Below are 14282 nucleotides of genomic sequence, written 5' to 3' on the forward strand. Positions count from 1 at the left end.
CAGTCCGAGCCCGCATGCAGCAAGACCTGAACAACATCCAGGTTTGGGCTCATAAGTGGCAAGTAACATTCGCGCCAGACAAGTGCAAGGCAATGACCATCTCCAACAAGAGAGAGTTCAACCACCTCCCCTTGATATTCAACGGCATTACCATCGCCGAATCCCCTACCATCATCATCCTGGGGGTCACCGGTGACCAGAAACTTAACTGGACCAGCCATATAAATACTGTGGCTACGAGAGCAGGTCAGAGGCTGGGTATTCTGCGGCGAGTGACTCACCTCCTGACTCCCCAAAGCCTTTCCACCATCTACAAGGCACAAGTCAGGAGCGTCATGGAATACTCTCCACTTGCTTGGATGAGTGCAGCTCCAAGAACACTCAAGAAGCTCGACACCATCCAGGACAAAGCAACCCGCTTGATTGGCACCCCACCCACCACCCTAAACATTCACTCCCTTCATCACCGGCGCACAGTGGCTGCAGTGTGTACCATCCACAGGATGCACTGCAGCAACTCGCCAAGGCTTCTTCGACAGCTCCTCCCAAACCCGCGACCTCTACCACCTAGAAGGACAAGAGCAGCAGGCACATAGGAACAACACCACCTGCATGTTCCCCTCCAAGTCACACACCATCCCGACTTGGAAATATATCGCCGTTCCTTCATCGTCGCTGGGTCAAAATCCTGGAACTCCCTTCCTAACAGCACTGTGGGAGAACTGTCACCACACGGACTGCAGCGGTTCAAGAAGGCGGCTCACCATCACCTTCTCAAGGGCAATTAGGAATGGGCAATAAATGCCGGCCTTGCCAGCGACACCCACATGCCATGAACAAATGAAAAAAAAGAACAAAGACAGAGCAGGAGTTAAAATTTTCAATTAGGGAAAGGCCAATTTTACTAAACTGAGAAGTGATTTAGCAAAAGTGAACTGGAAACAGCTACTTGAAGGTAAATCAGTGTCAGAGCAGTGGGAGACATTCAAAGGGGTGATTCAAGGGGTTCAGGGTAAACATGTTCCCACAAAGAAAAAGGAAGGGGCTGCCAAATCTAGAGCCCCCTGGATGTCAAGAAGCAGTCATCTGACGAAGGAGAAAGCCTCCGAAAGCTTGTGATTTTCAAATAAAACTGTTGGACGATAACCTGGTGTTGTTAGATTCCTTACAGTGTAAGATAAGGCAGAACAGGAAAGCCTATGATAGACATTGGAAAGTCAATACTATGGAAAGCTTAGAGGAGTATACAAAGTGCAGGGGTGAAGTTAAAAAGGAAATTAGGAAAGCAAAGAGAGGGCATGAAAAAATATTATCAGGTAAAATCAAAGAAAACCCAAAGATGTTTTATAAATACATTAAGAGCAAGAGGATAACTAAGAAAAGAGTAGGGCCTATTGGAGACCAAAAAGGTAAACTGTGTGTGGAGGTCAAAGATATGGGTATGGTTCTTAATGAATACTTTGTATCTGTCTTCACAAAGGAGAGGGATGATGCAGGGACTGAAGTTAAGAAGGAGGAGTGTGAAATATTGGATGGGATAAACATTGTGAGAGAGGAAGTATTAAGGGGATTAGCACCTTTGAAAGTGGATAAATCACCAGGGCCGGATGAAATGTATCCCAGGCTGTTGAAAGAAGTCAGGGAGGAAATAGCAGAGACTTTAACAATCATTTTCCAAACTTCACTGGATACAGTCATAGTGCTGGAGGATTGGAGGACTGCTAACGTTATACCGTTGTTTAAAAAGGGAGCGAAGGATAGATCGAGTAATTACTGGCCAGTCAGTCTAACCTCGGTGGTAGGCAAATTATTGGAATCAATTCTGAGGGACAGGATAAACTGTCACTTAGAAATGCACGGACTAATCAAGGACAGTCAGCACGGATTTGTTTAGGGGAGGTCGTGTCTGACTAACTTGATTGATCCTCCTTGTCACCTCCTCGAAAAATTCAATGAGGGTAGCGCAATTGATGTAGTCTACATGGATTTTAGCAAGGCTTTTGACAAGGTCCCACATGGCAGATTGGTCAAAAAAGTAAAGGTCCATGGGATCCAAGGCAATGTGGCAAATTGGATCCAAAATTGGCTCAGTGGCAGGAAGCAAAGGGTAATGGTCGATGGGTGTTTTTGCAACTGGAAGGCTGTTTCCAGTGGGCTACCACAGGGCTCGGTACTAGGTCCTTTTCTCTTTGTGATATCTGTTAACGATTTGGACTTAAACATAGGGGGCATGATTAAGAAATTTGCGGATGACACAAAGATAGGCTGTGTGGTTGACAGTGAGAAGGAAAGCTGTGGACTGCAGGAAGATATCAATGGACTGGTCAGATGGGCAGAAAAGTGGCAAATGGAGTTCAATCTGGAGAAGTGTGAGGTAATGCATTTGGGGAGAGCAAACAAGGCAAGGGAGTACACAATAAATGGGAGGATACTGAGAGGTGTAGAGGAAGTGAGGGACTTTGGAGTGCATGTCCACAGATCCCTGAAGGTAGCAGGACAGGTAGATAAGGTGGTTAAGAAGGCATATGGAATGCTTTCCTTTATTAGCCGAGGCATAGAATATAAGAGCAGGGAGGTTATGCTGGAACTGTATAAAACACAGTTCCAGCTACAGGAAGGATGTAATTGCACTAGAGAGGGTACAGAGGAGATTTACGAGGATGTTGCCAGGACTGGAGAAGTTTAGCTATGGTGACAGATTGGATAGGCTGGGGTTGTTTTCCTTGGAATAGAGGAGGCTGAGGGGTGATTTGATTGAGGTGTACAAAATGATGAGGGGCCTAGATAGAGTGGATAGGAAGGACCTATTTCCCTTAGCGGAGGGGTCAATAACTAGGGGGCATTGATTTAAAGTGATTGGTAAAAGGATTAAAGTGGAAATGAGGATAAACCTTTTCTACCCAGAGGGTGGTGGGGGTCTGGAACTCACTGCCTGTGAGGACGGTAGAGGCAGAAACCCTCAACTCATTAAAAAAAATACCTGGATGGGCACCTGAAGAGCCGTGACCTGCAGGGCTATGGACCCAATGCGGGAAAGTGGGATTAGGCTGGGAGGCTCATTTCTCAGCCGCCGTGGACACGATGGGCCGAATGGCCTCTTTCTGTGCTGTAAATTTTCTATGATTCTATGATTCTATAATGTTTACCATGGGTTTTCACTGTCTTTTTTTGGAACCTTTCCTTATGTGGTTAAAAAGTTTCATGGCAACCTAGGAACAGGAGTAGGCCATTCAGCCCCTCAAGCCTATCCCACCATTCAATTAGACCATATCATGGCTCACCAACTCCATTTACCCGCCTTAGATCCACATCCCTTGATATCCTTACCCAACAAAAATCTATCTTTTACCATGTTATAAATTTAAATTGACCCAACATCCATGGTCTTTTGGGAGAGATTTTGTTTCCTGGCCGCCCTGAAAACCTCAGCCCAATTGTGGCACTTCAGCAGAGGATAGCCAAAATTTGTGTGTGTCTGTGTGAGACTCATAACAGCAAATCTTATACATAGAATTTGCCCAATGTTGATAACTGTTTCAGAGAAAGGTGCATGCGGATCAGTGCGTGCGTCTGTTTCTGTCTCTCTGTAACTCGTAACTGCAAATCTTAACACATGGAATCTGCCCAATGTTAATAACTGTTTCAGACAGAGAATGATGCGTGTTTGTCTTAGGGTTCCCAACCCTCCCAGAATGACCAGGAATTTCCCACAATTGAGGGTTTCTCCCCCGACCATTGCCTCCAGCAGCTCGGGAGATCAACGATTTAAATCTCCCGCTCTACCCCACACTCACCTTTGCTCCATGACGTCACCGGCTGCTGTTAGAGAAGCCTTCGGCTCAGTGACGTCATCCGACCACCACCGCAGAGAGTCATGACCGCGTGGAGTGCAGTCAGGAGGGAGCTGGAGAGTCGGGAATCAGGGTCTCTGAAATGGGGGGGGGGGTCTGCCCTCCCTCCCCGCCCTCGGTTTCCCCTCTCCGCCTGTTAACAGGCGGCCTCCTGGTTCTTGGAACTTCTTGCACAACAACCGCTGGCGCAAAACCACAAGCAAAAGTAGTCAACTACAGGGGATCCAACCTTTATAAGGTAAATGCAATAACATTTGTAGAAGTCATATGATCAAATGTCATGTGACCAGACATCACAGGGTCAGATGTCACGTGATCAGAATGTCATGTGATCCAGGAATGCCTCCAACCAGAGTTGGCAATGTGTGTGTGTTAGAACATACAGAAGTAAGATGGGGAGAAAAGGAAATTATAAACTCAAGTAAAGGGTCAAAGCTTATCGTGCAGGGCACCAGCATAAGTAGGATAGAAAATGCAGTTATCAAAATGAATCAAAAAATACAGGCTAGGTAACATCAAGCTTTGGTTTAAAACATGTGGTTTGTAGATGTTTTACGTATCACAGGGTTTTGGCATGATAACAAATCTTAGCTCCTAGTGAAACTACAGGAAGCAAAGTACTGTCAGAACCTTCCTCTCCATCATAAAGTTTTACAGCACTGATTTTCAGGTTTTGGTTATTATTTGAGGCCCCAAAGGCGGGAGATTCAAAGACACAGAGCAAATTCAAAGAAAAATTAAAACAAACTAGAAAGAACAAGCAAAACTAGACAAAAAAAGTTAGAGTATGTTAAAAAAAGATGGACTTTCTCCTGCCTTTTATCAAACAGAGGACAATATAGCTGCAAGTTATAAAGTTGCTTCACTTGTGCAAGGTGGACTGAATAGTGATGCATTGTTGTCCAATGTCTATTGTGTGTGTGAAATGTGTGGGACAAGGAAAAATCACTTATTTTTTTCTTTCTTTGAGAGATGTCAATGCTGAGGAATGGGACATTTTTCCACTTTGACTACCCAGAATTGGCATCATATAGTCGCAGGTTAGGGACAGCATGGTTATGATGTAAGATATAACAATCTGATAATAAATCTCCCTGCACGCTGTCCCAACAATGTGTCTTCACCTTAGTCTTAAACACAGCATGCCCTATTCCACCAGAGTAAATTATTCCACTTCCCATACTATTTTCTTTGTCTCTAAAATAAGTGGGAGCTGCAATGATGTCTGTTCCAATGTCCAGACATCACTAGGAAAGCATTTACATATTCTACACTGGCAGTGCTGAAAAATCACAGAAGTGTCCACAAATACACGTATGACCACTAATTGTCTTCTAAGGCCTGCCTGGAACAAAATTAAGGCGGTTGTCTTAGTAACCATTTGCTTTCATTGGTCTACGTCTGTGTGGGATTCTGTGACTGACATTCACATTAAACAGGTGAAGGTCAGTGACAGTCTTCGAACAGAAACCATAATCTGTTAAATAAAATGGCTGAACACCCGCTGTATTCAGAAATGCTGCCTGACTCCCTCTTCAACTGCTTAAAGAGCTTGCCATCTTTCAGTTTTATTGTTGTCAAAATCCATCCGCAGAAATAATATTTCATCCATTTTGAAATGATAAAGTAGAATTACAGAAGCTCTTGATTAAAGCTATAGTTTTTCCCCTTATTTTTCTCGTAGAAATAGTGCAGCCCTTAAAGGGTTAAGCAGCTATTGTACTTCATAGGAAATACTTTAGAAATTGGCAGCTATTCATACCTACCAGGCTAATCAATTCTTCATCATTCTTGATGGGCGCAGTATTGGGAAGAATAATTTTGTTTTGGCTTTTGATGTAGCATTTTTCTCCTCCAGCGAACCGTATCCCTGTTAGCCCCTTAAAAAAAATGAAATTTGTTCTTCATACTGTACAGACGTGATATGTTAGTAAAACAAAAGAAAAAATATTAAAGTAACTATAATGGCAATAGTTTTATATTAGTCAAACATAAATGTACACCAATGCCTGAAGCTGCTGACGCCACAGAGACCTCCTTCCTCCCTTGCCTGTCGTTACAGATGATGAACTTGATACAATTCTTGGCAGAATTCAATGTACTAAATGAAGAGTATGATAATTGTAAAAAAAAATTGGTAGTACTCAGCATCCATTTACATTCCCACCTCATTCTGTGCAGTTCAGGATAAAGTATGTAACTCCTCTATTCAAGAAAGGAGGGAGACAGAAAGCAGGAAACTACAGGCCAGTTAGCTTAATATCTGTCACAGGGAAAATGCTAGAATCTATTATTAAGGAGGTTATAGCAGGGCACTTAGAAAATCTCAATGCAATCAGGCAGAGTCAACACGGCTTTGTGAAAGGGAAATCGTTTTTGACGAATTTATTTGAGTCCTTTGAGGAAGTAACAAGCAACGTGGATAAAGGGGATCCTGTGGATGTGGTATACTTGGATTTCCAGAAGGCATTTGACAAGGTGCCACATCAAAGGCTACTGCACAAAATAAGAGCTCATGGTGTAGGGGGTAACATATTAGCATGGATAAAGGATTGGTTAACTAACAGGAAACAGAGAGTAAGCATAAATGGATCATTTTCAGGTTGGCAAGGTGTAACAAGTGGAGTGCCACAGGGATCAGTGCTTGGGCCTCAACTATTTACAATCTATATAAATGACTTGGATGAAGGGACCGAATGTATGGTTGTTAAATTTGCTGATGACACAAAGGTAGGAAGGAAAGTAAGTTGTGAAAAGGACATAAGGAGTCTGCAAAGGGATATCGATAGGTTAAGTGAGTGGGCAAAAATTTGTCAGATGGAGTACAATGTGGAAAAATGTGAACTTGTCCACTTTGGCAGGAGGAATAGAAAAGCAGTATGTTATTTAAATGGAGAAAGATTGCAGAACTCTGAGGTACAGAGGGATCTGGGTGTCCTAGCACATGAATCACAAAAAGTTAGTATGCAGGTACAAGTGATTAGGAAGGCAAATGGAATGTTGTCATTTATTGCAAGTGGAATGGAATATAAAAGTAGAGATGTTTTGCTACAGTTGTTCAGGGCATTGGTGAGACCACATCTAGAATACTAGTTTTGGTCTCCTTATTTAAGAAAGGACATAATTGCTTTAGAGGCAGTTCAGAGAAGGTTCACTCGACTGATTCCTGGGATGAGGGGGTTATCTTATGAGGAAAGGCTGGACAAGTTGGGCCTGTATACACTGGAGTTTAGAAGAATGAGGGGTGATCTTATTGAAACATATAAGATCCTGAGGGGACTTGAAGGGGTAGATGCTGAGAGGATGATTCCCCTTGTGGGAGAGACTAGAACTAGGGACCACAGATTAAAAATAAGGGGTCTTCCATTTAAGGCAGAGATGAGGAGAAATGTTTTCTCTGAGGGTCGTGAGTCCGTGGAACTCCCTTCCCCAGAGAGCGGTGGAGACAGGGTCATTGATTATTTTTAAGGCCGAGTTAGATAGATTTCTGATTAACAAGGGAGTCAATGGTTATAGTAGGTCGACGGGAAAGTAGGGTTGAGGTCACAATCAGATCAGCCATGATCTTATCAAATGGCAGAGCAGGCTCTTTGTTATATACGTACAAAAGACAGTGTAGTGGGATAGACAAATGTTAAAATAATTGTAGTGAGTAAGACTTTAGGAATAAAAGTAGCAGCAGTTTGCAAATGACATATGTGTCGTGATGGGAACGAGAAGGCATTGCAGGAACCAATTTCCACGTGGTAAATTTTAACCCCGAAGAACAGGTGAGGTTTGGGGGCGGGCGGGGGGTGGGCAGTGAAAATTTTAGACTTTGGGAGCAGGAACGAATCCCGGCTTCCACCCACCGACTTCCGCGTTTGACCCAGACGCATCAGGGTGTGCGAACGCTTCTGGAACCTGGAAGTTTTAAAGGTGCAATTAAGGTGGTTGAAGTAATTAGGGGCATTAAATTTTAGTGTACTGAGGCAGACAAACAATTTTAACTCTACCTGAACATGTCTCCCATGGCCTCTGAAAGATGCCATGGAAACGGAGGCGAGTTGCAGCCATCAGCCATTTGGACCTTTTAAATCAATGGTTGACAAGTGGAGAAAAGGTGCTTTTTTACAGCATGGCAATCAGTTCTCTCAGACAAACCTTTGGCTGGAAGTTCTTTGTGTTTAGACTGAGATTTCTTTATTCACACATATTTACCTACATTTTGGACCCCCTCAAACTGACACCATCAGGATGGGGAGGTGCAATGGATTTATTCCATAGTACATCTGAGGAGGAGGCACATCACCGTCCGTGGCAGGAAGGGCATGCAGTTCTGGGAGTTGCAGCTCCACAAGACAGAGGTGCACCACAAGGACCTTCTGAAGAGCAGATAGGGGACCAACGGAGGGGCTGTGGTCGCAGGAGGCATTACCCTCGTGAGAGAGTCTACAGGCAAAGGCTGAGCTTCCTGGACCCCTCTGAGGAGTAGTGCCTATGAAGGCCCAGATTGAGTCGGCAGGTGGTCGCAGACATCTGCAAGTTCCTTCATGCAATGTTGCTCCCGGCTGGGCCTGGTGCCACGCATTGGCTGTCGCAGTTAAAGTCATCACTGCCCTCAATTTCTTCGCCTCTAGATCCTTCCAGAGCGCCACTGGTGACATCACCAGGATTGTTCAGTCATCTGACCATAAATGTATACGACAGGTCACAGATGGCTTGTTTGCCAGGGCGTCTGACTACGTCGACTTCCCCATCGAGGACATCAGCCAGACTGAGAGGGCAGTGGGTTTCCACTCTCTGGCTGGCTTCCCACGGGTACAGGAAGCAATTGATTGCACACGTAGCAATCCGAGGACCTCCACATGAGCCAGGAATGTTCATCAACGGAAAGGGATATCACTCCATTAATGCACAGCTGGTTTGCGACTACTGGAAGAGGTTTCTGCAGGTTTGTGCCAAATTCCTTGCCAGCTGCCGTGATTGCTTCATTTTGCGTGAATCCAACATCCCAGCCCTCTTCCACAAATAAGGCAGACTTAAGGGCTGGTTCCTTGGAGACAAGGGATACCCCCTGCAGATGTGGCTCATGACACCTCTGAGAAACCCCACCGGCGAGGCACAGCAGTGGTACAATGACAGTTACATCACCACCAGGTCTGCCATTGAACAAGCCATAGGGATGCTGAAGGTGCACTTCAGGTGCCTGGGTTGATCTGGGGGAGTCCTTCAGTACTCACCAGTGAGGGTGTGTAGGATCATAGTTATATGTTGCATCCTGTACAACATCGCTCAACAGAGAGGGTTACAGGTGGATGAGGTCCCATGCGCTCATGAAGCACCCGCACCTACTATCAACAATGAAGAAGACGAGGAGGAGGAGGAGGACGATGGGCAAACCATCGGCACAGCAGCGGCTCACCTGGCTGCTCGTGATGCCGGGGTATCACTCATATTTGATAGATTCTCACAGGGAGAGGAGTGCGCCCATCGACGCAGACTCTCACTGCTGCCCCTGCCACCAGTGTCTGCTCGTGCTCACTTGTATGTGGTGATTCACCAAGTGACAACCCAACTACCTCTCTAATAGGACCCACTGAGGTGTGAGTATCTGTGCTGGTGCATGGCTCACTATAATGTGACATTGTGCCCTCAGAGGCATGGAGCTCCTCTGAAGAATCGCCCTTGTCCACGTTGTCACTCCTTGAAGGCCCTGGAAGAGAACATACAACAATATTAAGAATCATTGCAGAAGTAATGTATCGATGAGCATACTGTGGTGTGCTACAGGTCAATCACTGATAACAGCAGTCCATGTTGTGTGTGAGGTTTGCGGGGTGCCAGTCTTGGCATCCCTAACGGCCAGGCACTCCACCATTCGGGGGATGCCCAAGGCCTCCTTCACCCCTCCAGTCTGACTCCTCTCCCTTGCATTTTGCGCTCTCTTCTCCTACAAGGAGAGAAAGTACAGACGTGTGAGTCGGGGTCACCCGATGGATGCGTTGCTCTGAGTCAGGCTGACAATGAAAGAGATGCATGAGAGGGTGAATATCAGACAGATTGATCACATTGCATCGGGATTGGGTTGAGTGGGTGTGGTGGGTGCACAAATAGGGAGGTGAGGAATTGCACAGAAAATGAAGGCGACTTGCCACTGAACCTTAAGTGGGTGTGAGGAGTGATGTAATGGAGTAGGCTTCGCAGGGCAATGTGAGGGGAGGTAATGTACACCACAGAATGTAGGTGAATCAGTACTCACTTTTCCTGACCTGGTTAGGTCATTGAAGCACTTCCTGCACTGCATTCATGTCCGGGTGATGGTGGACCTGCTGGTCACCTCCTCTGCCACCTCGAGCCAGGCCTTCTTGGTGGCAGAGGCAGGGCGCTTCCTCCTGTCGGCCGGGTACAAAGTTTCCCTCCTGCTCCTCACACCTGGTAACAGCAACTCCAGCGAGGAATCACTGAACCTGGGTGCTGGCCTCCTCCTCTGCTGCTCCATCTCCTTGAATTACTCCTTTCTTCCTCAAATCCCATGGTTGCAATAGCCTTTTAAATAATATGGTCCCAGCTCCTCATTCGGGTGCGCAGTGTGCCCACTGTGCAGCCTGCAGACGTAAAACCCAGAAGCCACATTAACGGCTTTCAATTAAGTTGTGATTGCTCGAGAAATGGCAGGAAAATTTTTTACGGGTTTCCCATGCGTGCATTGGCCCCCTTGCTGAGATGCCACTGATATGTTAAAATTTACCCCCATGAGTCAAGTCATCCTGTCTCAATCCTCACTACCCTTCTATTTAAGGGACAACTGCCAAATCATTAGAAGACACAGGGTGGGACAGGTAAGAACATAAAAAATAGGAGCAGGAATAGGCCATACGGCCCCTCGAGCCTGCTCCACCATTCAATCAGATCATGGCTGGTCTTCGACCTCAACTCTACTTTCCCGCCCGATCTCCTTATATCTTGATTCCCCTTACCCTGTGATTATGTCCCCTAGTTCTAGACTCTCTAGCCAGGGGAAATAATCTCTCAGCATCTACGCTGTCAAGCCGCCTCAGAATCTTATACGTTTCAATGACATCACCTCTCATTCTTCTAAACTCCAAAGAGTATAGGCCCATTCTGCTCAACCTCTCCTCATAGGACAACCCTCTCATCCCAGGAATTAATCTAGTGAACTTTCATTGCGCCACCTCCAAGGCAAGTATATCCTTCCTTAGATAAGGAGACCAAAACTGTACGCAGTACTCCAGGTGAGGTCTCACTAAAGCCCTGTACAACCGTAGTAAGACTTCCTTACTCCTGAACACCAACCCCTTTGCAATAAAGGCCAACATGCCATTTGCTTTCCTAATTGCCTGCTGTACCTGCATACTAACTTTTTGTGTTTCTTGTACGAGCACACCCAAGTCTTTCTGAACACCAACATTTAATAGTTTCTCACCATTTAAATAATATTCTGTTTTTCTATTCTTCCTACCAAAATGAGTGACTTCACATTTCCCCACATTATACTCCATCTGCCACCTTCTTGCCCACTCACTTAATCTGTCTATATCTCTTTGCAGACTCTTTGTGTCCACCTCACAGCTTGCTTTGCCACCTAGCTTTGTATCATCAGCAAACTTGGATACATTACACTCGGTCCCATCATCTAAGTCATTAATATAGATTGTAAATAGCTGAGGCCCAAGCACTGATCCTTGCGGCACCCCACTAGTTACAGCCTGCCAACCTGAAAATGACCTGTTTATCCCTACTCTTTGTTTTCTGTCCTTTAGCCAATCCTCTATCCGTGCTAATATATCACCCCCAACCCCATGAGCCCTTACCTTGTGTAACAACCTTTTATGTGGCACCTTATCGAATGCCTTTTCAAAATCCAAATATACGACATTCACTGGTTCCCCTTTATCTACCCTGCTAGTTACATCCTCAAAAAACTCTAATAAATTTGTTAAACATGATTTCTCTTTCATAAAACCATGTTGACTCTGCCTAATCATACCATGATTTTCTAAGTGCCCTGTTATCACTTTCTTAATAATGGATTCCAGCATTTTCTATTGCAGTGGTCGATCTCTGGACCATAAATCACTGACCCCATATGAAGAAGCTATTTTAAGGTCTCCAGGAGAGAGCGCCATTACTACAGAGGTAATTTCATGATTTTGTCTCTCCCATCGGGGAAACTTTGGCTGAAGGAGGTGTGGATCAGAGATAGGGCAACAGCATTTCATCCCCAATCCTTTTACTGCTCCTCCTATTAACATGGCTCTCGGCATGATTATGTATTTCAGTCTATTGTTATTTCCCCATGTAAGAAATAAAAGGCTCTGTGGTCCAAAAACCAAACAAAACATATGGGGGTAGATCTTGACTTTGTGTGATAGTGTAAAATGGGTGATAGTAGTCGGCAGTCCGTTTTACATCTTTCCCGAGTTCTATCGACTTCAATGGAAATAAAAATTGGGAGGGGTGTAAAATGGGCTGTTGACTCGCTACTACTGGTTTTACACTATCACACAAAGTCAAGATCTAGCCCAGGCAGTCCACAGTTTATGAAAAAAAAGGGAAATAGCAGTACTATGATTGTAATTATGTCTAAAGGAAAATAATCAAGTCCAATTGAGAGCTCATTTGCAGAACTGGTTAATGAGAGTATCAGTCACCAACATCTCTATTTGGAGTACTCTTGGTTTGTGCTGAAATGTATGCAGCAGTGTATGTGGTGATACAGTTACCTCCTTCGTGGAGAGGCACACTGCAAAATGGCTGACCCTTGACCTGCTGCTTGTGGGCGCTCTGAGGTAGTGTTGACTTTCTCTGCCGTTCGTGGTACTCTGCAGGTGACCGTCTCTGTAGTGCTTTGTGGACCAAGTCGGATACCGTAGTTACAGCTCCTCTTGGTGAGCCTCCACCTCCTTTGAATTTCCCAGGTGGCGGATTCTATTGTGGTGGACTTGCTGCTGAGAGTAGTGCCCACTGCAACCTTGATCCACCCCATATCTTCTGTGCTGCAACCTCTCCTCCTCCTTCTCCTCCTCCACCATTACATGCACAGCAATGGCTGTTGCACCTGGTTCAGGGTCAGAACCTCCAGTACTAATGACTCGCTGTCACTGCTCTTCTACTTACAACTCTCTCTGTTTGCAATTCTCTCTGATACCAGGTAGGAACTGAGAGGAAGATACTGTTTGATGCGGCTCAAACATCTATTTCTGAGCGATTTAAAAAAGAAAAAAATTCTCAGCATCGACAATTGATCTATTGCTGCTTGCTCCTGATAGTCCCCCAGTCTTGATGCACATCTACTTTTTCATAGCTTCATTAAGGGAAGAATGTGACATTTGATTGGCATTTCATTTACATAGTACCTAGCCCCGACTTTGATCAATTTTTCTATTTAACCTCGTGCTGAATTAGTAACAATTGCTGTTTAAAAGTTTATCATTATAGCTGTCTTTATAGGTCTGTGCTTGCACTTTTTAAATAATCTATCTGAACTACTGCATAAAATTCGAAGTAGATGGATGCAGATTCTAGTAAAGAATTGGTGATTACTATAAATATTAAACAGGTTGCCTAGCAGCATAACCCACAAGCAACAAAGTCACAAGTGGGTTGTCAAGGTCAGGTTGGAAATCCTTGATGGATATTCTATTTACACCACAGATATATATTTATATATTCTCTAAAATGTCTTATTGCTGTTTGAATTTTAGGTTGTAACTCACTTGCAGAAGACAGTGGCGCACTACTTGACTGCTGCTGTTGCTGCTCTCCATTACGGCTGAGCAAACTATTTGTGCAAGCGCCAAAAGAAAAAATTTTCCCATGGTTATGGTTGCTTACAATAAAGTTTTGTTAATTAGCATTTCCTGATTGACTGGGCTAACTCAAATTTCCCTATTTGTGAATTAATGACTTGCATTATTTTTTCGCATGGGCAGAAGACAATTGGAAGGTAAGAGGAGATAGAAAATACTACCGACTCACAGTTTTAAAATCATGGATTTCCACAGACTCTTCGCTACCATTTCCTGTTGTGAAAGTCTCAATGCTGTTTACAGCATCAATCTTCATTAAACTTTCTTTGATAGCACCATTGATATTTATCCGGTACTGTATGTCATAAACCTGAAATCAAACATAATATGTTTTACAATTCTAATTCCACAATACAGTTCTAAATACATGAGCATTTTCTTTTATGCAATTTAGCTCAAAAGCTATAAAACGAGCAACATTCAAACCTGTTTGTCTTGATTGGCTATGTCTGTGAGACTGGATTGTGTAAACTGGCTAATGAAACATAAACGCACATAACCATTTTAAAAAAGGAAATGAAAAGAAACAGCAAACTGGATATCCTGTAATTATTTGCCCCCGGCTAATTAAGCAGTTACCATGGCTATGTCATTATAACTGCGGCTGACAATGCCATGG

General features: G+C 44.4%; 1 protein-coding gene across 1 annotated transcript in view; it reads right to left on the reverse strand.

Moving 5' to 3' along the window:
• Positions 1–14282, reverse strand: part of tnmd (tenomodulin) — a 118305-nt gene that overhangs the window by 41830 nt on the left and 62193 nt on the right. The window contains exons 4-5 of the mRNA XM_067997380.1: positions 13833–13973; positions 5618–5731 (exon numbers count right to left, since the gene is read on the reverse strand). Coding sequence (XP_067853481.1) covers positions 5618–5731; positions 13833–13973 — 255 coding nt within the window. The remainder of the gene's footprint in view (positions 1–5617; positions 5732–13832; positions 13974–14282) is intronic.

This window comes from Heptranchias perlo, chromosome 15 (assembly GCF_035084215.1).
Source record: "Heptranchias perlo isolate sHepPer1 chromosome 15, sHepPer1.hap1, whole genome shotgun sequence".
NCBI classification, from domain to species: Eukaryota; Metazoa; Chordata; class Chondrichthyes; order Hexanchiformes; family Hexanchidae; genus Heptranchias; species Heptranchias perlo.